At 53.7% G+C, this 24,844-nt stretch overlaps 2 protein-coding genes across 2 annotated transcripts; both read left to right on the forward strand.

Annotated features, from left to right (window-relative positions):
• Window positions 1–14,859: 14,859 nt before the first annotated feature.
• On the forward strand, window positions 14,860–16,883 carry E0L32_005506 (uncharacterized protein; the record flags this gene model as incomplete). The annotated part of the gene is made up of 5 exons (XM_031140035.1): window positions 14,860–14,988; window positions 15,042–15,222; window positions 15,280–15,552; window positions 15,806–16,042; window positions 16,096–16,883. 5 exons carry the CDS (start codon window positions 14,860–14,862, stop codon window positions 16,881–16,883), a joined length of 1,608 nt encoding a protein of 535 aa, XP_030996021.1.
• Window positions 16,884–19,878: 2,995 nt separating this feature from the next.
• Window positions 19,879–23,813, forward strand: E0L32_005507 (uncharacterized protein; the record flags this gene model as incomplete). Its single annotated transcript, XM_031140037.1, has 8 exons — window positions 19,879–21,147; window positions 21,202–21,245; window positions 21,296–21,985; window positions 22,035–22,437; window positions 22,499–22,689; window positions 22,743–22,786; window positions 22,919–23,257; window positions 23,323–23,813. The coding sequence occupies 8 exons, from the start codon at window positions 19,879–19,881 to the stop codon at window positions 23,811–23,813; spliced, it is 3,471 nt and encodes a 1,156-aa protein (XP_030996022.1).
• Window positions 23,814–24,844: the final 1,031 nt, after the last annotated feature.

The following is a 24,844-nucleotide window of genomic DNA, read 5'->3' on the forward strand; positions in this document are numbered from 1 at the left end:
GCAAGTAGTGGAAAAGGCCGCCACACGCCTCGAAACAGGGGGGAAAGGCGAACAGGGATTCCTGGGAATGCTTATTCCCGTATCAGAGCTGTTCCTTGATACCTGGGGAATCCTTGCTTTAAGAAGCTGGCAAGCAAAACGAACGGAAAGCAAAAAAAGGCTGTAGGACAAGATCTCCTGCGTATGCTTTTCGAGCAGCTATTGGGTCAGCGAAAACAAGAAGGGTGTTCATTGCCAAACGGTCACGATTTCAACAACCCGTCTACGTTTACTCGCCAGCTACATAAAGGAGCCTGATGGTGCAACTCGATGGTGATGGAAGTCAATCCAAGAGCATGATCAGACGTGTTCGGACTCGAGAGGGAGTGCGAGGCAAAGCCGTCTAAGTCCAGAAACTGCATCAGGAAGCGAGAATGAACGAGATGACCGATGCCAAGTTGGTCGTAGAGAGATGCCCAAAAGAGAGAAGGAAGCCAAGAGCTGAAGAAGAGATCTAGGCATCAAGTTCTTACCTACAAGGTTACAAAGATGGGGTTCTTGAACTCAAGCAGCTCTGGCCATCTGCTTCGTCCTTCTGCCGGAGACTCCATTTGCGGGGAAGTTTCCACCCCCCATGAGATAAGTGTTCGGCCTATCGGGGTCGAAACCAGTAAGGATCGTAGCTGGACTGGCCTCTAGATTTGATGCCTGTACCCTGACCCTGGCTCGTCCTGTGCGCTTATCCTCCCAGACAGTAGCCAAGAGGATCAACGCCCCGAGAACCCTATCGTGGATACACCGTGCCGCATCCTTGGGTCCCGCTCCCCAACTCCGAAGGGCTGCGTCGAGAAGGAAAAGAGTGTGGGTGGTGGTGTGTGACTGACTGGGTTTGGTTTGTGTGTGTGTGTGTGTGTGTGTCTGTGTGTAACCTGCCAGGGGTGTTGACCAGAGCTGCTGATTGGTTTCTGTTTCATACAAAAAAGCCCCCTACACATATTTGGAAGCTTACCTGACACACCTGACTGACTAGCTACAGGACTGCACGTTCTGGACCTCGCCTGGCGGCGTCTAGGTATGTTCTGCACGGGCTTTCACCCAGATTGGTGAAATAGACAACGGGATCAAAGCTCTACATATACGCGGGCCAAGAAGATAGCAGGCAGATTGGACGCTGCCCTGGTTGAAAAGGCAAGGGGCCAACGGCCCCCGGAACGGGCGTGCATACCAGCCGAGTTTATGATTCGACATTCCCCCCGGTGATAGGAGGAAGTGTTCGTATGTTTAGTAGACTCGCCCTCGGACATCACGATCCAAGCTGAGTCGGGTCAAGCATCCGAGGGAGGCGCAGGTCTAGACGTAAAAGTACTTGGCATGGAGCCCAGACCAGGTTGAACAAGAGCTAGACCAAGCATCGGCTTTCTCGATTCCCATGGTCGACTTGGCCGTGGAGCAGCAAGTCGCGATGTTTTGCATTGATGTTTTGCATCTCCATCCAATCGGATCCGAAGAGTTCCGGGCTCCATCGCTGCGGATCTTCGAGTCCCAATGGTGCCTTGGCGACAAAGACAGACAAGGCCCTGAGCCTCGAGGAAAGATGGCGAAGGGTCGAGGCCGAACTTGAGATCGAATGCATATCCCCAGTGGGCCACTGTTGGACCGAGTGCCGCCATGTTGGGTCGTTCCTGGGACTGTCGCATTTCACATTTTCAGTCTCGCCTTGGCATGATCGTGCAAGCGCCACGCCTGATCCGTCCTTGACACCCACCATCCCCACTCCACTTACCTTATTTCAGCATCCCCTGCGTAGGCAACTCCAGCGACTTGCGTGCGAGATGGAGAGCCTCTGGAGTAAGCAGCTGAAGTTGTGACACCAAATAGGCAAAGGTCGTACAAACAGCCCTAGGCACCCGAAGGAGGGAACGAGGTTTGGATGGAGGAGTGCCCGGCTCCGACGTGGAGCCTCCACCCCTCCGCCCTCATGTCCGCTTATCTCTTCGTCGGCCGAGAGGTTATATCTTTGGAAAGCAGCGGTATGTTTAGCAATAGCCGGTAAATGCCTTTCGGCTGAGGATGTGCTGTCCAGTAAGCGTGGCAGCCAGCCCCCTCCCCCGTTGGTTGTTTCTTGGGAAGCCCGTTCCTTGCCGACCTGGGAGTTGCCGATCGATGATATCGCCGATAGAACAGCTGTTGCTCTCGACTGCCAGGCCTTTCCGCGTTGAGCCGGGATTAAGGCCAGATCCGTGACACCGTCGACGTGGTTTGACGGCACGATATGTGGGATATATGCATGGCCTCCAAAAAAGCCCATCGCCAGCACTGGCGCCAATGCCACCACGCCAAGAGGATTGATTATTCTTGGACAAACGGTGGTGGTGTGTTGGCTGTCATGTAAAGTCTGACGTCTGTTCCGTTGTCGGCTAGTGCTGGCTAAGCTGTTGGGCCGCCAGACTATCCGGCGCGGTGAATCACTAGCTTGGGAGAATGGCGGCGGCGAACGTATTTGCGGTGTCTGGTGTGAAGTATGGAGGGAGGTTCGCCTGTCGTCGTCGTTCGTCGTCGACGGTTGCCGCCGCCGCCTGTCGGGCGAGAAAGAGGGTGTGTGGCCTTGGGGAAAAGTTGCAAGGGTGGGCAGTGGTGTCGCCGGTGCAGGCACTCAGTCAGCACGGCGGCAGAGGACGCAGCTGCAGGCTGGCATGTGAACTGGCGAGCTGGTCCACGGTTGGGTTGGGCCCACACCCTCTTTCCTTCTTTTCCTTTTTTCCCAGAACCAGTAACTACTTCGTCCGTACCTTCCTCGTCGTCGTCGACTTCTGAGAACCCGCCCGGGCAAGCACCGGGTTCTGGAATGAGTGCTCGCCCACGACGGCCTGCTCTGTCCTCTCCCAGCAGGCGCGATTGGCCATCGGCGCTGAGGACGGAGGGCGGAAAAAGGAAGGATCAGCACGAGTTGCACCTTGCAAAAACGTGGCAATCGTGTCATTACCCACTTGGATTTGCCGGCCGGTTCTTGCCAGTGCCTCTGGGATCGACGCGCATGCATGCCTCTGGCCTGAAGGCCCGAAGCCCTTTCCAGCCGTGTCAGCCCCCTTGTGGCTCTCATGGCGCTCTCTCTATTGCTCGCCAGTAACGTTATGTCTTGCGGTCTCACCACTGACCAGTCGACGTATAGGTACTTGTACTTGCGCACGACATTCCCCCCCCAATTGTGGCATATCTATCCAGGCACGCCCCTCCAGCCAGTGCAGACTGGGGGACCAGGGTGGCCACCCACCTTAAGCTCTGTCTGTGCTCCAGGGTTGTGGTGCAAGCGAGGGGGGATGAGATCCCTGGAAGAGAGAGGGTGGCCCCCGGCTGGATGTGACCCCAGCTTTTGCTGACCGGTGCGCCGTTGGGCTGGGAAATCGGTCAAGACAGGAACCAAAGCTGGGGAAAGTCTGGTTGAGACCCGTCTCATCCCCAGGATGGATATTGAGCCAAATGCACATTGCGCTGCAGCAGAAATGGCACAATGGCCTGAAAGGAGCTACGGACTTCCAGTCCGACGTCTTGAGGTCTTCTGACACGTCCGGCTGTCACCGACCCGAGCCAATCCATCCTCCAAAGAGTCTTTCTTTCACAGACACGGTCGCACGCGAGACCCAAAAGAAACCATCCATCTAATGTACTTGACCTATTTTCCAAGAGCATGGGCTTGGGCAAGATTGGATCGGTCAACTGCATAGAGCTAGCTCGTCTTCCACCAAGTCGCCAATGTCTGTTCCGCCATGCCTGCCAAGCCATGGCCAGAAATCAAGAAGGCATTCCTCCGTAGACACTGGCAACTTCAGTCCCCAGAGCACAGAGACAGGTCATCACGACGTTCCGACGGTTGCCATCTTGGCTGAGGGAACCAACCTCGAACCTCTCGCATCCAGAGCTCGGAAACGTTGCTTACTGCAGCTGGGTCTGTGACGCTTCGCTATCGGCACGCCTTCGGAGCTGCGCACTGCGATGCAAAAGTGCAGGCCGAGTGTGTTCATGATGCTACGGAGTACGAAGTAAGAGAAGTGATGCGTGATGGGAGGAGGGCAAGATAGGTTGCCAAGGAGCAAGGGTGCTAGCACGCGGCACAGGACTCAGACAGGCTTGGTGCTTAGTCTTCAAGGGTCCCTGGTCCTTTTTTTTTTAGTTTTAGCTTGATGCTGTGTAACCGTCTGCTTGGGCAGGGGTTGGAATTTGAGCGAAGGCGTTCATTAGGTACGAAGTAGTCAAGAAAAAAAGGCTGAACGCCAGAGAGCCAAGCATGATGGGGAGACTGGTAAGGTGTAACCCTGAGCTTACCAAAGTGCTGATCGGTTGGCTAAGTTGTCAACCAGTCGTAGTCGTGTCTGGACCAGGCCAACCTCGATATTGCCCAGCTTGATTGACTCTTGTTTCCATGTTGATAGGTACTGGTCCAAGTGGACATTGTGCTGCTTGTTGTCTGGATTTCCTCATCACTGAGGGCATCCATAGCCACGTCTGGTGTGCAGGTAAGAGACAAAAGGACTGGTTTTGTTGCGAGGTGGAATTGGGTCTCGCCGGGAATTACGAAGCAGTTGGTACTAGGTACTAGGTAGATTTGCCCGGCCGTTGGGCAATGGTGGCCACTGGTCGGAGCCAACGCACGGAGTACGCTTGATTCAATTAACTAGCAAGGTCCGCCTTGCTTATCGACCTTGTTGTGACTACCTATTGAAGAAAGCCGCCGAAGCACTTTGCAATGACGCCGCGCCGTTGGGAGATATGCGGTATGGTATGCGGGGTTGTCGTTGGTGCATGATAGGATAGGTCTGAGGTAGTTGCTCCAACTCTAAAGCTCGCCCTTGTGACCAGACGGGTCGGCTTCTTCAAGGTAGGATCTGCAATACTCTTCAACTGCTGCAAGCCATGGTCTCTGATATCATGATCTGACCTCCTTGCTGCTCCGATGTCACATAATTTGCTCCGGCACTATTCTACACCAACATCAAGTGGGAGAGGAGAGATGGTGTACGTGACCTGCACCCTGCTGCAGACAACTGGGTAAGGGGGTGCCTGGCTTGGCGATTGCTTGTGTGGACATAGTCGACGCCCCCCGTCGAAGGCCTGTGTCATAAAGATCGTTGTGCCTTTCCGATCGGAGCAGAGATGCCGGATGGGAATTGTGTCCCGTTGTCGAAATGCTGGTCTTTGATTAATCGGAAAGCGGACTAAATCCTAGTCCCAACGTTACAGCGCGACGATGGGAAGAGGGAGAGGGGCTTGCCGCTGAGATCGCTCTTCAGTTGGTGAGTGTCATTTCCACCAAGTGGGCACGCTGTCAATAATGAGATCTCCTTCCTGATTATGACCTGGCTTGCGAATGGGTACTGCCGCCCGTTGTGTGTGGAGACTGGTGAAACTCCCTCCTCCAAGTACCAAGTACCTGTGTATTGTCGTCCATCCCACCTTACGTCTGCTTCTGTTTTTCGTTGAATTACCCAGCCCAATGTACCCACGTACGGGATGGTCTTCCCAAGCTCATTCATCAATCCGGCCAGGGCTCATTGAAGCTCGTTTACCTGGGTAGGTAGGAACTGTTGGTGCCTTGACGACATGTGTACTTTACGTACCTAATCTAAGAAGCGCTATCCTAGCAACTGTTGCCAAGTCCATTAGCAGGTCGCAAGTCCTTGGTGTCTCAGATTTGCAATCATCCTTTTCCACTCTTTTCCTTTCGTTATCAGGCCTTGCTTGCCTTCCGCATTATCCACGTCTCGGGAAAGAGTTTTGTTTTGTTAGATAATAATGATGACAATAGTCGAAAGGGTTTGATTGATGTTGGGGTGTCTGCAAAAGCTGAAAAACACGAGCTCATGGTCGGTTATGACATCTGAATGGTCAGCTAATGGCAAGGATGCTCATCCATGGTGGCCGTCGATGAAGACGCTTCCATCCTGTCGGATTCGCAGGACAGGGGCCCTGGCAGAGATTACGTAGTTGGACATACACCGACTCGGCGACCACCAGGTCGAAATGGTGGCCCAAGGGGCCACCCTGGCCGAGGCAATCTTGCAGATATTCCTGGGGCTTGTCGATCAGATACGATAGTCAGAAACGAGCAAAAAGCAAAAGCCCCGTCCAAGTGTGTCTGTGGATGAAACACGCATCGAGCCCTGTCGCTGCCGGCGCATCCTTTCCCTTTCGCGATCCAACCTAACGTCCAACGGATGTATAAGCAAATCATTTGCCTACGCTTTAGGGCGCGATGGCGTCAGGCCCGTCTGCAACTAAACCTCGATCTCACCTGACAACCCACACCTGCTAAATGACCGGCCCGCAATGGTGGGCGCGCCGGGCACCTTGGCAGTGCGGGGAAGCGGTTCGACGCGCGCACCGCACCATCAGCCCATCGCTCGCGAGGAGGGTTGAGAGCTCTGTTTTTGGCGCGCGGGCGCCAGCGAGAGGGTGTCGTGCCATCGTCTGCAGCCACTTCTCGTATGGCGTTTGGCCTTGAAAAGACGATAGTGCGTTCTTTGATACCCTACTTACTTGTATCACACAGATAGGAGTCCGCTGCTGATAAAGGTGGAATTGGGCGAGGCTGGGCAGCTGATCGTGTGGGGAGCATTGACATGGTAGTTAAGTTGTTGATGACTTGCATCGGAGTACCTGCTGAGCAGTGCAGCAGGCTTGAGTTGCTGCAGGCAATTTTCGCGTGTAGTAGTGTGTCTTGAGACCCAGAACGACCAAGTCGCGAGAATGCATTGTCCCTTTGCTGTTTGACATTAGTCTACCGGAAGGTGCCCGGTAGGATGGACTACGGGGTCGGGAACAAATGTTGAGGAACAAAGTTGCCATACCGGGTTAGCATCGGAGGCGGGCACAGCTCCGAAGCTGGCTGAACATCACCACCCAATCCGCTGGCTTCGATAGCGCGGTTGAGTTGACCGGGGGCATTCTAGTTCATCCGGTCTACCCATCACGCACCACAAGTGCCTCAATCCGGGGACTTGCAAGGTAACGCCAAGTTACCTATCTCGGCGATCAGACCTAAGGTAGGTATACCTACACTTTTGATTGTTGCGACACTGGTCAATTCTCAAGGAACCCCGCGGCCAGATTTTGCGGCGTGGAAGCTGAGCGGACTTTTGCAAGTCGGCTGTTTGTCATTACTTAATCATCCAGGTTCGGTAGTGAAGTGCTCGGGAAAGGGCTCCAGGTGTACGGACCAAAGCGGCTAGTGTTCCGCTTTAAGGTCAGAGAGCCCCATCATCGGGTGGCGGGAAGTTAGCAGTGGAGACGAACGGCTGTAGCGCCGCGGCGGGCGGGTTTCGGACGGCAACCCTAACGAAGAGATTGTGACGGACGTGACCACACAGCCCGGACACCAGTTGACCTCGTTGCCTCTTCTGCTGGAGATGGTTCTGTTGTGCGCCGAATTGCCCCAGAAAGACGAAAAAACATTGCTGAAACAAGATATGTAAGCTCGGCTTGACCGCAGGAATGATGATCGGGATGCTCTCTGAAAAAGAAGAACAAAAGTCCAAGTGATGTCTTCCAGCGCACCTGTCGGTCTCGGATGCTTGCCTAACAAGTGATTAGTAACAGGCGATGACTTGCACCACAATCTTGCCCAGGCTGGGAAGCTACACCCAACCCCATCGCCATCGCTTAAAAGAGTGGGCTGTTGGAGAATCTTTTTGTTTTTCTTTTCCCCATTGCAAGTCCTTGCCATTGCTCGAGGACCTACACAAACTCCCCGGAGCAATTGAGTTGCCACGCCGCCCCGAGACAAGCTAGTTGATTATCTAACTATACGCACGAGTCAAGGTATGGCCTGTCAGTGAATGCAAGGCCATTCATACCGTGTGCGAGGAGGTAACAGCAGTGCTGGAGGAGTCGAGATTACTAGACAGGGTGCTCAGGTTTCCACGGTCGCCAAGTCAGCGGCGGTTGTCCGCTGTAGTCTTTTCTCTTTTGCAGAAGGGGAAGGAGCAGTGGTGGGGCAGAGAGCAAACTCTAGAACGGGTCAAATTGCCAAAGGAAGTGAGCCAGCCTACAAGTACATTAGTCGGCTATGTTGGGCCACGTAAAGAAAATTCTGTCTCTCTATGACGGCGGCTTGGCCCCATGGGACCAAGAGCAAACAATGTGAAGGCTTCCTTCTAATGACTGGATCAAGCAATCCCCATCACCACCACAAGGAGTCTCGGCTGGTCTTTTCCCGCGTTTTGAGTGGCCCAAAGTGCAATGTGCGCCCGGGTACAGTTACCTTGGACGCACAGTCTCCCAACTCGGAAAGCCGGTCAATTTATATCGACAACAAAGGTGGTATGCCGATCTGCGCAGCGTAGCAGCATAGTAACTCTATCAATCGCCAATTCTCATGGCCGATGACGACGGCAGTTGTGCGCAATTACTTGTACAGACGAGAGGCCCTTGACTTGACCCCCACGTTAACCACTCACTGGCCCGCAGTGCTGGAGTGGTTGTCGATTGTTCCAAAACTCCACCGTATCGACAGACCGAAGGCCCGTGTGATATTGCCTCCACTACTGGTACTCGCCCAAAGGCTTCCCGCCCCTTCTTTACGCAGGCTCAATCCGAGGTTCCTCGAGGGTGGGGGGTGTTGATGGGGATGCCAAGTTTCTGTATTCCCGAGAAGCCACAAGGTAGGAGGGACCAGATGATCATGTTGCGTTCAATGCTGCTCCCGCCCACTTTTTTCTGGCCTTTTCGACGCACCGAACCGTCCCGTAAACTGGAGTGCACTGTTGGTGCTGGTCCAGGGTCTGATAAGAGAGATAGATCCCTGCTGCCGTCATTTGTCGAATATGCAGCACCCCAGCACACTCGATACCCCTGCCTTGCTTGCTCGCTTCGATGGAGGGGAGGGGAGAGGGGAGGAGGGGAGGGGGAAATAAGGTAAGAGAAAAAAGAAAATACCTACACATCGAAGACCGTGTGCCTGCGCTCTCGACAGCTAGACTACATAGATGCACGGAGCGACGGCCCCAAGGCTAAGGGCATTCGTTTCGGCACATCTGGACATAAATGATTGAGAAGGGATCAGAACAACCCGAGACATATTGTACAGTTGTCTCGCCGCCCATGCCACTTTGATCCTCACCAGGCCCGCAGCCAGGTGGTCGCGTTGATGCGCTAGACTTTCGGGTCGCGGGGCCTTCCCGAAGACCTCGTCGGACCGGTCGAGAGTTACCGATCTCAAGCTACTCCGTATGATGCATCCCTCGCATACCCGCTATCATGGTCGGAAGCTGATGATGCCTTGCGCTTGGTCCTCGTCGCAAAAACAAGTTAAAAACAGTACTAAACGCTCCAGGTGGTTCAGCTGTGCTCTGCAAGGGTTGGCAAGTCCTGCAGGTCGTGGATGGATTCGTCCGGCGGCATGGGTAGGTGGATGGTTGATCGTGCCCCTGATTGCCTCCTAGGCAATGGGTCTTTGCTTCCGCGATGCCGGCTCTTGCCCTCCCACCATTAATATCGCAAAAAGACCCCTGGTCGTGCATCCAATCTGCCGATGGGCGAGTCAGGGCCCGGGTTGAAAGGCCATTCTCAGAGATGTCGGTTCCCTTTTCCCTCATGAGCACACTAACCGTGTGGATCGCGAATTCAAAATATCCTTGACACACAAAGACCGCTTGCTTGACAACCTTGGAAGTCTCACCTCACCCGCTTTGCTCTTTTCCCCCCTGACTCTCTTCTCTTCCATGGACACCAAGGACGACGACGGCCGGGGAGGGCGGATATGATGCCGCGTAAACTCTAGACCAGGCGGTAGCGTCGGTTTGTTGCAGACGTAGGTACGAACTTTAGATTCATTGGCAGATGTCTTGCCTCGTCTCGGTCTCCCAGTCCCGCTTCGAGAGCAGCGGTGGTGGCATGCACCAGCTTTTGGCGGAACTCTTGGAGAACCGCTGCGCCTTTTCATTTGCTGCAGGGAGACAGGACGTAAAAAGCAAAGCCAGCGAGAGGGGCAAATGATGCAATCTGTCGCCGCGTGGCGGCGTGCTAGCTGGTGCGGTTAGGTAGGTAGGTTAGTTTTTATTTTTTTCCACCTGGAGGTGGCTTGTGGCAAGCCGCGTTACATGGCTCAGTGTCTAAGAGCGGAGGACCACTTGCTCCTGTCGTGATTTTCCCCGGCCAGAGGGTTGTCTTACTGGAGAGGATTTCGGTTGCAGGAACCCGAGCTGAGTTTGAAGAAGGCCAATCGAGCATCCTAACATGTAAGCACGGTCAGAGATGCACCTGGCGTACTCCCTGGCGTAATTGATTGCCTTTTGACGGGACTGGCCCGATGCCAGCCGTACTTTAATTCTGACGATACCACTCACCAGGCCAAGTACATGGGTTCTTGAAAACAAGGATAAACGATGCTCCTATGCATGCATACCATGATATGATGATTAGACCCGTCTCGGTGCTTCATCACAGACTGAGCCCTTCATTCGCCTCTCATTTTCTTCTGCTGCATTCATTGAAGCTGCATTGCTCGTTGTCTGTTTCCCCTTGCTGTTCTTGTCTACATTACCAAGGTACGAACAATGTGACGCCCAAGCGCGCACCAGCAGCTGCCCTTACTTAGTCGACCTAGTCGATCGACTCGGTACTGGACTTAGCTCACGCTTTGTTCATAACTCGTCTGATCTGTCTTCAGAGCCCGCCTCCATCAACATTCGCAACCGGCGGAGAAGCACGTAACTGCCTCAGAACAAAAAGAAACAACACAAGAATGAAAGATTGAGTTGCGAGCTTGGTGACGATTGATGATGGGTGCGGGGGGGACCAGGATAGCCGGGACAGGGATATGCTCGCAAGGTGCAGTGGCAACAGGTGGGTTTCTTGAAGCTACCTGACCTGCCTTAGTCCGGTGGCCGTCAGTGGATCGCCGTCCCGGGGTGGGCGGAAGCCAAGGGAACCTTGGGAATGCCTGCGGATGGCGGGGCGAGGCTGTAGCATCCATGGATCTAGCCACTAGCGCATCTTTCCCAGCGGCTCCTCAGCGGGCTGGCTGGCGGGCATCCCTTCCACCTCCACCAGAGCTAATTACATACTTGTACTTACTTGAGTCGAGTGCCTACTCCGTAGGTAGCCTGAGAAGCAAGCTAAAAGTTATCTCCCAGCCTATGTATTTTGTTTAGTCCCTGTCTGGCGCATGTTGTCGTGTCTCTCTTCTCTCAAGCTAGCGCTTCGACTCTTTGAGAGGCTCTTAGCGTACCGATCAGGTGAAATACCCAAGTAACGTAGGTACCGACCTACCGACCTTCGTCCAATAACATGAGACCAGACTTTCAAGACAGAGGATGCGGTAGGCAACGGCGCGTTTGGCAGCGCTCGGAGCCCTAGGGATACCAGCTGCTTGGTATGCAGGAGGAGCTGGAGGCCTACGGAATTCATAAAACTGACTACATGACCTACCTACTCGCTATCAAATACTTGTAACAGTGTACGGCTTCGCACGTACTTTGTTGGGGCTACTCGAGGTACGCAGTCTAACTACCTTACCAAGTACATTACGGAGTAGGTAGGCTGGCCAGTGGGAACCGCTGGGAGCTCGAGCTAGGGAGTCTGGCGGCCCCGCCCCTGCTGCCACACCCTTCCCAAGCCCAGGGCATGCAAGGCCCGGAAATCTACCATACCGTCTTTCACAAGCTCCCTTCCAGAGTCTCACTTTGACCCTTGTCAGTGACCGGGGTGTCTCCCACACCACCTTTGATGCAGCCGACTCTTTTCAATGACATGCTGCTCGTCGTCACCGATCTCCGGCTTCCTGTCTGCTGGACCTCTGGGCCTTGATTCGGTCTGAGAGGGGCGAGCGAAGGGACCTCAATCAGCTGCTACTCCGTAGCTCACAGCCGTCTTGGTTGCTGGCATGGATGACGAAGTGCTACTCTCGTCCCTGCGCCCGCAGAGCAGCATGATCAAGGCCATGCGAGCATGCCCAACAAGAACAGCAACAACGACGACAGCAACGACAGGCCACTCCCGCTCCAGAAGCTACCCTGCCTGCCTGTCTATCTTGACGACATGGGAGGGGCCCGATCCGAGCTCGACTGGCTGTCCGCCGTCGGCCTAGTCTCATGGATCATTGGGAGTCGGCGAGTGCTGGGACTACTTGTAGAAACGCCATCATCGACCAGTACGGCGGGTTGCAGCTCCTGCTCCTCCTCGGCCGCTACCTACCACCCAGGTAGTTACCTCACCTCAATAAGCCAAGGCCACTCTTCTCGCTGGAAATGCAATCCAAACTGTGGAGCATCGTGGCATCGCGTCGCCGAACCCGCTGGGTACCTCTCCAAAAGCGTACCTAATAAAAGACATGCCCGAGATGTGGTGGGGAGGGGAAGCAAGCGCTCCTCCACCGACACCCCGGTCCGGCCATCTCACTCACTCACTCACTCGTTCAACTCACTTCTGCTGCTTGTTTCTCACCAGACCTTTCTTACCTTGCCTACCCTACCGTTGCGTACCTAGTCCCTAACTACTACGTCCAGGGCGTACTTCTTATTCCACTGCTTGCCATACCTGCCGGTACCAAGCTCTGTCCGCTGTCCACTCGCATGGCATGTAGTTAGTTACCAAGGTGGTGCTACTCCATGCTGTGGGCGATGGTATTCTTTTGCTCCCACACCTGCACCTGCATTCTGCCTCCCCCAATCTCCATCCTCTCTCCATCTTCGTGCTCATGCCAACCTTGCACTCTCTCTCTTGAGCCCGTCTCCTCTCTCGACCTCTTTTCCCACTCCCCATCCTTTCATAACGAGATCATTACACCCCTCCTCCACCTCGAGTCACCCCACCCATCTCTACAAGTACTTCTATCCTTGCCTCCCATCCATCTCAAGGGGTAGGTACCATGCACCCATGTACCTCCAAGAGCTGCAGGGAGACTTGCATCAGAAGCTTTCAAGACCAGCCCGTCCTGCGTCCTGATCAGGTACCATTTCGCGGCCAGCTGGAGACGGTTTGACCTTCAGCCTCTATCTCTCCCAGTACATGGCCGGCCAGAGATCTCAAGACCTCGCATGTCAGGCCTTGCGCGTCCGACCAGCGAACGTGCAAGTGGCCTGCCAGTGGTGGAGGCATTGATCGTCCCCTCAGCCATTTCACCCCAAGGGTTTGCCAGTTTCGTCCCGCCAAAAGGTCAGACAGAATACTTCTTCCCACACCAACCGCCTACCAACAAGTCTCGCCTACAACAGAGGTACATCATCACTCCCAGTCATCCGACCCTTGCCCTTCTGGGCTGGACGATAATACTAGGTGCTTGGCCGTGGTGTTATTGCTCGTCCTCAAACCTCGCTATCAAAACTCTGAGTGGCCATTGATTCTTTACACAGCTTTCTTTCCCACCCGGTGTCCTCCTCTCAGAATATCTTCATCTCTTCTCTTGTGCTACTCTCTCTCTGCCGTCCAAAGGCGCTCTGCCCTCGTCAGATTATACTAGACCTTGTCACTTGTGAGCGGTCTGTTCCCGGCGCCACAAAGAGGGACATCGTTGTCGTTTGTGTACCCTTCTTTCCTTCCGAGAGCCCCTCCATTTCCATCTGCGTCCTCGCCGCCACTGCGTCGTCTCCGCTCCAGCATCTTGACTTCCGCCCCCGTCCAATTCACCCAAGTAGGACTGGAGGATACGCGGTCGAGGGCAAGATTTCCCGCCCTTCTTAGAGAGCGTATTGCCTCGCCTGGCCTCGCATTAGACATTTGACTGCTTTCGGGCCTAGCCAACCAACACCCTTCGCAGCTTATACACGACCGAAGCTCCAATCCTGGCTTCCCGACGTGAAGCCGACTATTCGTATAGTTCGCGATAGGTTATTCGCCCCCGAGAACGACTTCGCGGATTCCAATCGGCCCTTTACACGCCTTGAAGAGCTCGAGAATTGCTTCATCGACTGTGCTTTCGGATCTTTTGTCAACTCCGCAGCTCTATCTAGCCATCCAATTCGGCTTTGGACCGACTTTGTGTGGGCTCGCGTTGTACGACTGAGAACCGTTCGACTGCAGCCGTTTCCCATTTCGACACCTTGCCAGGATCCGGTCTCAGCGCACGCCGTTTAAGATTCGCATCGAAGCTTAGCTTGTGAAGCTGGTGAATGTGGGCTGGTTCTTTTGCCTTGCTTACGACGGCCAACGTACGCCTTGTCCTTGCTGAAGAGGCACTGGGCTCGGCCAACTTACTGCCAAGGAGGCTCGGGCTGTTTATCCACTGGCCTCATCGGCCACTCGTCTTGATCACCGGTCTATGCAAGGAGAAGAAGGCAATTGAGCCGTTGCGGTGAAGCACTTATTTGATCATCTTCACGCAGACGGATCTGTCCGTGGGCATGTTGTCGACTGGCTCGTACGGCAGATATCAATTACCTCCATATTCTAGACACAAAGGTCCTAGATACAGAGGCTCTTTGTTGGCTTGCTTTAGAAACACCCTCGCACACTGATCATTGCGTTTGGGTGGCTCGGACTACCAAGGCCTGCCCCTCTATCCCACGCAGTCACTCGTATAGTCGCCTAGTCCACATCGTGGTGCCGACCAGCGCCGCCATTTCGTCTCCAGCCTCGACTACTATACATATATTGTCTCGTCCACGTCGTCATGACGATAGGCACACGTCCTCTTTGACGTACAGCAGACCACGAGCCTTGAGCTTGACCTCAAGGAGACTGATAAACAACATCGGTATGCTTCGCAATGTTCATCAACCCCTCTTTTTGTATTCTAGACTAACGTCGAGAAAAGGCACCCCTCTGTAAAGCTCTACATAAAGTCACTAATCTGCACTTCTGTCCGGTTCCAAATACGTGCTTCAGTTTCAAGCCGTGTTACTGGAGTCGAGGTTCCGATCTTGTTGCTGCAGTCTGCGTCTATCTGTCGTCATGGTACGAGAACTTCCTCCGGGATACCTCCCCCGGCCTCACTGGCCCGTGGACAGATTTCCTCCCGACCCTATCGAGAGCTACCGATATCATCATCATGAGCAGCAAGACTTCAGGGGTCCTCCCATGGTACGATTCATCCGCAATACGTGCAATACTATCCCTTGACTAACAACCCTTAGGGAATCGATAGGGCGTTGAGAGAACAGTGCAAAATCCCGGCGAAATATTACTTTGTCGCCGCCGTTCTGGACGATGGAACTGAGGTGACATTCTCAAGTCCTAACAGGTCTCAGGAAGGCCTTGTCCCGAAATTCTTCAATATGCAAAGATGGGTCCAGTGGACCACTCATGGATCGAATGGTAAGCATGCCTTGGCCTTGTACCAGAGGCACAGGACTGACCGCATTTGTTGTTCAGCTACCAGCCCGCTTGTCGAGGAGCCAGACCTCGGCACTGAGGAGTATTCTCGCCCAGCCCATTCAGAATACTCGAATCGCCGCGCGTATGACCGGCGCCGGGTACATCCCAGTGACGCATTCGATGCCCAGCGAAATCGCAAACGACCGAGGGCCGTGGGATTCCATCGCGATTTAGACCTTGTTGATGACGACCCGGCTCCTATCGTCAAGGCCAAAAAAGTTTCGATCAAGATTGGCGACTCGAAACAAGTCTGGGATCTCTATGATCAGCGTTTCAGGAATCTGCAGCAAACAGCCTGCAAAATCATGGCAAAGGCGTGGGTCAAGTTAGTTGAGCCAAAGAAGCAATCCACGCATCCCTATACAGGAAGTGACGAGAAGGCACCGGATTGGTGGCCGAAGCCGTGGGGCCCGACGCGAGACGAAAAGGTTCGGCACAAGGAGCCGGACCACCTCTACAAGAAAGGCACGTCTTGACTTGCCTTCGTTTTGCGTGGATAGGATAGGGGCTAACTGGGTGACAGAGCGTGTCTACCTTCTCAACCACATTCTAGGGATGATAGTGCAGCCCAATGCGAAACAGCATCCCGATATCCAGAAGCTGAACCTCAATGTTGAAAAGCTTCAGGCTGCAACCGACGAGGCGTTGTCCGCTTTCTTCTTGGACAAGGACAACCCTAACAACGGCAAGAAGAAGCCATATCTCAAGGAGCTGTTCCATGTCGCGCGGTTCGAGGAAAGATACAGGAACGGGGAGATAGGTATGAGCATACCAATCTACTCCGTGGTTGCATGTTGGGCTAACAAGAAGCAGATGGTGACACCGACGTCTGGGTTATGGCTGATGACAAGACGCCGGAGAGTTACCAGTCCGACAACGAGGACAGCACCCCCTCGAGAGAGGAGGAGGAAACCGAGCCAGTGTCTATCACCGTCCCTTCCACAGTGTCGCCGCAAAGAACCAACGGTACCGCACTGATGCCTGCCCCTGCCCCTGCCCCTGCTCCCGCTCCCAACGAACACGACCAGAACAACAACATGCAGAATGCTTCTTTTCTAACCGACTTACCTCACCGCGGGCATCCCTACCAAACCCCGATGCTTTCCACGAATCTCAACACTGATCATCACCCGTACATGGAAGGCGGAGCGATGGGTGTCAACGGGCCTGGCTCCATGCATGCGCCGCCTGTCAGTATGGCTTTGCAAGAGATTTGTCCCAACCCACACGACTCAAGTCGCCGGGGCTCCCTTTTCAACACCTCTGCAGACTTTGGCACGCCTACTACGCCAGCGATATACCAGACTTGGCAACAGAGCACCACGGCTCCCACAAATTCCCCGATGTACTCTTTCACGCCGCAGCAACAAACTCCGAACACTGGCCCGTTTGTCCCTCAGGCCACGGTTCCACCGTACATGGGTCCGCCATTTGATAGCCTGCCGCGCGCCGGATTCGATCCCTCGCAAGAGAGCCTGTTTCGCGGCACAACCGTTTCATCAGCGCCAGTTCACACACAAGGTTATCCGATGTCCCTCCCGCATGATCACAGAGGCTTGCAGGGCCAGAAGACGGAAGCACATGGCCGGGGGCTGCATTGAGAGTCCGCGTGCTTGTCTGGCGTCCAGATGGTCTCGGCCCTAGTCGTTGCCATCCGGAGCGATCGTGCCCCCAACACTCAGCAGGGTCAGGTGCTCAGTGAAACGGTAATCCCATTACTTACACCGCCGTATCTACACCAACAAAATATCTCGATCGCAAAAAGCCAGTGTCGATCATACATGGTTAATCGCAACCGTGTCCTCTGGGCTTCGTCATCGATCTCTGAATTTTCTGTTCAGGATATTTCCTTGGACGGAGGACGCGCGGAGGAGAGGCATACCCCCTTGGCCAGCCCTTTTTGTTCCTCACGTCTGCCTTCTCGGATTTCTTCCCTCAGAGAGCGCATCATGGCGCAACTACTCTCCTTCCTTTGTTTTAGCGTCCTACAACGAAACTTCCACTGGCAATGAGCATCGAGCTTGACGACCCTCGGAATTCCACGACGCGCTGAGGGAGCTCGACTGAAACTGATATCGGCATACGCACGCGATCATCCGTTACGTCTTTATGGCTTCACAACATATACACGAGCGAGCGACGTTGGTTGTTTCTTCTTTTTGCTCAACTCTGCACCGGCGTCTTCTACGACATCTGCGATTTTGACTTTGGGCTCTACGGGACTGGCTACCTCCTTGTTCGATCCCTTTATGCATGGTACGGTCTCTTGTTAATTGCTGGTCGAAAGGAGGAATTTACTTCTCGCATGCTGTCTACCTCGGTCGAGCAGGATATTGCTTCACAAATGGCGGACACTCTTGGGCATGCATATGCCTTGGTTGCGGTACCAAGGCTTTTACAGTGACGATCCATGCGAATAGCTTTGTTACAAAGCAAAAGACCGGGAGTAAGGCGGCTATTTCTCTTCAAGTGTCCAAGGTCTGTTGAGCAGCGTGTTTGCGGAGCTTTTGTGCGTTTTTTTCCCTCTTCTCTTCTCAAAATGGACGCCAGCTTCGGGGCGTTTGCGTTTCCCAGGTACAATAAGCGAACAGGAAAGGGACCGTTTTTCTCATGACTGAAATGGTCCTGCAGTGTGTTTGGCGCATTTCGCCCAGGTCGGGTCAGGACAAGAATCAAGAAGGCCTGTTTAGCAAGGAAATCTTTTTTTGTTCTTTAGCGAGGATCAGGGTTGGGACAAGACATCCTCTCGGGCTTGAAGACTGTTCCTCGCATGGTTTTATCCCCCTTTCTTTTCTTTTGATCTTTGTCTTTCGTTGGTTTTACCGAGATATGACGATGGATGATATACCACTTGTGTTATTCTGCTAGGAAACTAATGCGTCGACATGTGAGCGGTGTTTCGGGCACTACAAGGGACCGCCCGTCCATAATGAAATGGAAAAGGAGGGTGGCTTAAGCTAGGCGCAGCTTTTGAAGAAATACGATCAGCCCTTGGTCCCACTCAGACTTTGTTTTGTATCTTGACCCATCTTTGGACGTGTGCTCGTTGGTCTTTTGACTTGAGGAGGCGGTGGCTTTCCGTGCTAGCTTGCAGCGGCGGGATAGAAGAGTTGCGGCAAACCTCTTGGGCTATCCGGGGTTCTAGGAAGCGAGTTTGCGGTGATGGCTTGAAGCTGGCACCCCGTGATTCGTTTTCGTGCCATGAGCTAGTTGTGTTCCCATCGCATTCAGCGCCATGCACGACGATCATTCCGTCTTGTAGGCGCTGGTTTCATCACATCTTCTACAGGGGAGTACCCTTGCTTCGGGAATGTGTTTGTATGCTCAGGTACCCAGTACCTGGAAAAGTCTCGCGTACATGCGTGCTAGTTCACGGAAGCTTGACTAGATCGTTGCCGGAAGCCGGTCTCAATGGTCGGCCTGCCGCTTTCCACGGCATGCCGCTTTCCGGACTCCCTGGGCATGTTCTATGATCTTGGCGTCGGCGAAATAAGAAACGACAGCAGAGCCGGTAGGTTCGGGAGTAAGTTGGCAAGGTTGATCACCGATGTACGTTTGCCTAATGTCACGATCGGATGGCTACCGAAACTCGTGTTTGGAGCCGTGCCTGCCGCCCTGGGTGATCGGGGATGATTCCTACGATGAAGCGAAAAACTCCTTAGGATGACGAGCTTATAGTTCCCGGGTTTCATCTGATCTCGATATCGTCCACTACCAAGTTCCATATCTATGAAGCTTAGACATCGACACCATCCCCTCTTTCCTGCCAAATCTCTCCATTTGGCACGTTTTCCGATTTGCCTTACCTTCTCCTCTAGGCTTTTGGCGTTGGTTGCCCCGAACTGCGTGTCGCACTCATCATCCGAGTCTTCTTACTGCTCTCTCCCTTTCATTCATCCTCCCCGCCCGTCCTTCATTTCGACTTCGGCTGACAGGGGTGCCGTTTGCTCTTCCACTGGCTTCCGGCTTGAAGACACTTTTCTTCGGTGTGCCCGATAGAACGACTTCCTTCCACCATCAGTTCCCTATCCTATCATTTCTCACTTTGCCCACCAGTCATAAGTGGCTGCTGGCCCCTGACGTTCCTCTTCTGGCGCAAGTGGCATCTACCCTTGGCAGATGCTTTCCATTTAATACCTCCACCTCGTCCTTGTCTTTGCTCTCTCTTTCTTCCCATCCTGCTTCGTCGCTATCTGTCTCAATTCCCCTTCAACCAGACGACAACACCTTCTGATCACCTTGTGATCTTATTTCTTCTTCAGACTGGCATCACATACTCAAACTCTCGACTGAAACCGATCGCTGCTCTCATTCCGTCAATTTGATTTTGAGGGCCTGATATCCTCAGCTTGCTTTCCATCGCTCTCCTACCCCTTGACTACCTAGCCTTCTTAAATTGCTTTCACCTCATTCTCCTTCTCTCCACACACACCAAAATAATCCCCAAGTCAGAGACTTCACTTTGCTGGAGTACTCGCTTAGGGTGAGTTCAGCACCAGTGCATTTGCGTACGTCCAGTTTATCATCCGTGACCCCACAAGCTGTAGGCACGCCCTCGTGACTCGTTCATGACAGGCACCATCCCGTCACTTCAGGATGAGTTCTCCGCCGCCTGCACGTCCGTTGGACATACCGGTCCAGCCTCAGCGGCCTCACTCCGCGGAGCCTAGAGTTCTTGTTCCGGCTGCCGTTGAAGCAGCCCCTCCGATGCAGTCAGCAGGCCCTGAAGCAGCTACCACGGTGCAGCCAGCTGGAGTTGAAGCAGCCAACAAGGGCCAGTCAATCGGCGGTGTGCAACACGAGCCTTCAGTCAAACAAGAAGCCCCTGTCGAGTCGGTCAGGGAGGACATTGCCGGCATCAACGAGCATGTCCCGCAGACCAGGGTGAAGGAGGGGCCTGTTGATAAACCCGTCTTGAAGAATAGTGTCGAGGAGAGGCTTCAGAGACCGCGGGAACTTAAGGAGCGGTTTTCCAAGTCGGCGTCTGTCGGAGAGGTGGTCAATGCCAGTGATGCAGATCAGTCTGCTCAGGAGGCAGTTGAAGAGGCAGTTCAGGAGCCTTCACCAGCTCTCTCGAACCTCGAGAAGCTCATCGATACGACGGAGCCTGAGCCTTTGGAGAATGGAGTCCATTCCGCCATGAAGGCCCTGCAAAAACTCCAAGTCTTCCTTGCTAAAGACACTAACGACACGCAAATCCGCAAATGGCTCGACACTATAGCCGCTCTGCGGAAATCTGCCAAGCGTACTCGTACAGTGGTTGGTGTTGTTGGTAACACCGGTGCTGGAAAGAGCTCCTTGATCAACGCCATGCTGGACCAGACTCGGCTGCTTCCAACAAATGGAGTGCGAGCATGCACAGCTGTGGTGACTGAGATGTCATGGAATGCGTCGGATGACCCCAGGGAGCAGTACCGAGCGGAGATTGAGTTCATTTCACGGGAAGATTGGTCCAAGGAGGTGGACTATCTCTTTGAAGAACTCTTCGAGAACCAGGAGCTGTCTCAAGATTACTTGAATAGCGAGACTGAAGCTGGCGTCGCTTATGCCAAGATCCGTGCAGTATTTCCGCAACTGACTCGAAACAAAGCACTCCTCAAGGAGTGTACCCCTACCAAGCTCGCCACACATCCCGATGTCCTCAAAGTGGTCGGCTCAGTCAAGACCATTGCCGAATCATCTCCCCTGGCTCTGTATCAGAACCTTCAGCTCTACTTAGACAGCACAGATAAGGAGGCCATGGTCGACAAGGCGAGCGCAGGCTCGAAACAGAAGAAACCCATGGCGTTCTGGCCGTTGATCAAGGTCGTGCGCGTCTACGTCAAGGCAGATATCCTATCGACCGGCATTATCCTTGTTGATCTTGTGAGTCCTCGTCCCGAATTCCCGCAGCAACATCCAAGCTAACTCAATCTGCAGCCTGGAATTCAGGATGCAAACGCCGCTCGCTCGGCGGCTACATGGTACAGTGTACCGCTATCTGGGTCGTGGCTCCCATTCAGAGGGCCATCAGTGACAAATCGGCCAGAAACCTACTGGGCAACTTCTTCAAGCTCCAGCTCAAGATGGATGGCAGCTACCGCAATGTCACGTTCATTTGTTCGAAAACTGATGACATCGTCATTCACGAGACCGCCCAGACCCTGGACCACGCAGGTAAATTAGAAGATTTCCAAGTTCGAGATTCTCAGTTGTTGTCCATGATCAAAGTCAACAAGGGAGAGCTCAAGCGTTTGGATAACATCAAGGACGCCGAGCTATTTCGTTACGATACTAAGGCCGAGGAGTGGAAGCAGTGGAGGAAACTTGCCAGAGATGCTGCCAAAGGCAGGAAGGTCTATGCGCCAGTTGCGGTTTCTAGGAAGCGGAAGAAGAACCACCGCGGTCCCGGTCGTCGTGTCCGGCGTGGACAACGCCAAATGGTGGACTCTGACTCTGATGATTCTACTGACGACGAAGCAAGTGAGGTGCTCACCGCGGAGGCCGCGCAACAACGGGTGATTGAGCTCAAGGCCGAGACGGAGGCCCTCGGCAATAAATGCGATCAAGTTGAAGACCAAATCGCTCAGGTCGAGCAGTCGACGCAAGGTCTTATCGACTCGAGAGAAGCCCTCTCGAATGACAAGGTGGCGTACTGCATTCAACTGCGTAATGACTACTCTCGTGATGGGATTCGTCGAGATTTTGCCGCTGGCAGACGGGAGTAAGAATAACGTCTTCTGTCCCTTCAAACAGAACTAACGGCTGTCTAGGCTTGATCAAGAAGAAGCTTCCCAAGCAAACCCCCAAGCCTTTGATCCTGACCAAGACCTCCAAGATTACAACGAGGTGGCCCAATCCCTGGAAGTCTTCTGCGTCAGCTCACGGGGTTATCAACAGGCATGTGGACGGGGAGATATCGACAACCCAGTCAAGGGATTCCGAACCGTGGAAGATTCTGAAATTCCTCAGCTGCGGGCCTACGCTAAAAAGCTGACGGAGGGCGCCCGTGTGCTTCGAACTCAGACTTATCTTTCCGATTTCAATCGTCTCCTCAAGAGTCTGACCGACTGGTCTACAAACAACACCAAGACGGAGCGACGCCTCAAGTTGAGCCAGGATTGCAGGCAAGAGGAGCTGAAGTTCCTCCACAAACATGCCCGCGCCCTCAGGGAGGTATGCTTTGCTGTTCCTTTTCTTTCTAGGCTTTGGCTATGAAACTGACGATCTTCTTTAGCTTCTTGAGGGCGAGGTCAACAAGACAGTCGGCAACTTCACCAAGACGATGGACCGGTGCATCATCAACAAGGAGGCAGGGGCTATTCTGGGAGCGGGCCGCAAGGCACCGGATATTGTGGCTAGCTGGGGAGCCAAGGCAGCTGACGGAGGTGTACACTGGAACACATACCGGAGCACCTGCAAGCACAAGTGAGTTGAACGTCGACGTTCCACCCATCACTGTACTGATGAGCTTGTGATAGGGGCGACAAGAGGAAAGGATCATCGGCGAGGGATTTCAACCAAGGTAAGTCGGGCATAGGCCCTCCTTTCCCATCCTTATCGAGCTGCCATCCCAATGGGTCATAACTCGCCAATCACCACCACCGCTTCCATTTTATAGTTGCTGGGTGACCGAGCTCTAATGCATCTTGTCCAGAGCTCACCGAGCCTTTTCTCCTGTGTATCGCGACGGGCTGGGAGAAGGCCTTCTCGACTGAGCTTCCAAAGCTCTTGGACGCCTTGTATCAAAGTGCCAATCGGCGGCTGCTTGAGTTTCACCAGACGGAAGTGAATCGACCTAACCTGGTACCCTACAAGGCATACGGCAATGACTTCCTCACTCGCCAGGCAGAGCAATACTCTCGAAGCATGCAGGCAATGGTCGATGAGCAGCGGGTGTCCACTATGACTTCCCAGAGAGACACAAACAGGCAGTTCACGCCCGTGATCAAGGAGGCGATGTCCAAAATCTACAAGGCCTGTAGTGACATCAGGGGTGAGTCCTGCTACAATCCCCAGACTAATTATTTTTCTTCTTAGCTTGGCTGACTATTAGGATAGGCCGGGGCTGTTTCGAGAACATGAAGGCTACCATGGAAAACTGTGTCCGCAAGAACAAGTCCACCATATACAAGAAGGCGGCCGAGTCGGTCCGGCCAGACTTGCAATTGATAAACAAGGGCTTGGAACAGGGACTGCTGGACGGCGTCGACAAGCTAATCACGGATATTGAGGAGGACTGGAGGGCCTTGATCACAGGCGAGACCGGTATCGACGTGCCCCATCCGGCTCGCGAGGAGATCCGAAAGCTTCTGAGCACGATCGACGCGGCCTTTGGAGACACCTCGTCTGCGCCTCCTATGGATACGGAGATGAGGGAAGTGGCTTCCAACCCGGATGAGGTGGTTCGTGCTTCTCCCGCTGTCCCTGAGGCACTCGCTACCGGTGGTTCTGCTGCCGATGAGCATAACTCTGTTGCATCTGCCGCTGCAAGTGCTTCTGGTAGTGTGCTTCTTGGAGTGGACGGCATCAAGACGGAGGGGCCCGAGTGAGGGAGAAGACGCACACTGCGTGGTTTGAAGACTGGGGTTTTCTTTTCATTTCCCGTTTCTATTCATTCGAAGACAACGATTCACACGACGATCATGACATGGAGAAGACTGCTGATGGGCACAGGAAGGAATTCAGGCAGACTCGTACAGACACTAGCTAGTTTGACGGGTTCAACTTCGACTCCTGCGGCGTAGAGATACCACTGACAGATAATTGACTGCATTTGCCATGGTTTACTCAAGGTGACCTGAGCATCGTTGGGCTAGGTACATTAGGTGGTGTTCTTGGAACTACCTAGGTAGTCGATCTCACGATGTTTGATATTTCCGTATAAGACGATGAGGTATGGATCGGCCCCCAAAATACTCTATTCTTCTCAACTTGAGCCAATCAAGGAAGCGGGACCAATGGTCGATTGATCCTCAACACCGCGAAACTCTGAAAGCCTTCTCCAACCCAAGCCCGTACTCCGAAGTGGCGATGGGAGCACCTGGAGGGATGTGAGTCCTTGAAGTTGAGCGGACTAAGGCCGAAGTCTTGACTCGGCAGCTGCTGACCAAAGGTCCTTTTGTCCTGTGAATGACGCAAATCTGCGGGAACCAGTAATCCAAGGTACTTTTCCAGAAGCCTGTTAATTTCCCCCACCTCCCCTGGAGATCTACCTTGTTAGCTCGGCCTGGACCCACTGTAAATCCGAACTACAGCGCGTGAGCCCATCTCCATTTTACATCGATTCGTCCATGCATCCTGGATTCCATCACAACAAAACCAAATCCACAGCCACAACCGACTCACTGCTCCAAACATCTCAATCCGCCGCCAAAATTCCCAGGCCTTTCCTCACCTACTGGCGAACCCCTCAAAGAGAAATATTTGACCCCGCTTCTTTGAGTGGCCCGCGCTTCCTGGCGCATGGCATCTGATGACTGCACCTCGCTTCACTGAGCTGCCAGGCCAAGGACCAAGCGTGAAGTCCTGAAGCCTCTTTGGCTGCAACATAATCTCATGGGGTTTCTTCGTTCAGACATCC

Source organism: Thyridium curvatum (genome assembly GCF_004353045.1).
Source record: "Thyridium curvatum strain D216 chromosome Unknown NODE_29_length_410198_cov_82.451705, whole genome shotgun sequence".
Lineage (NCBI taxonomy): Eukaryota > Fungi > Ascomycota > Sordariomycetes > Thyridiales > Thyridiaceae > Thyridium > Thyridium curvatum.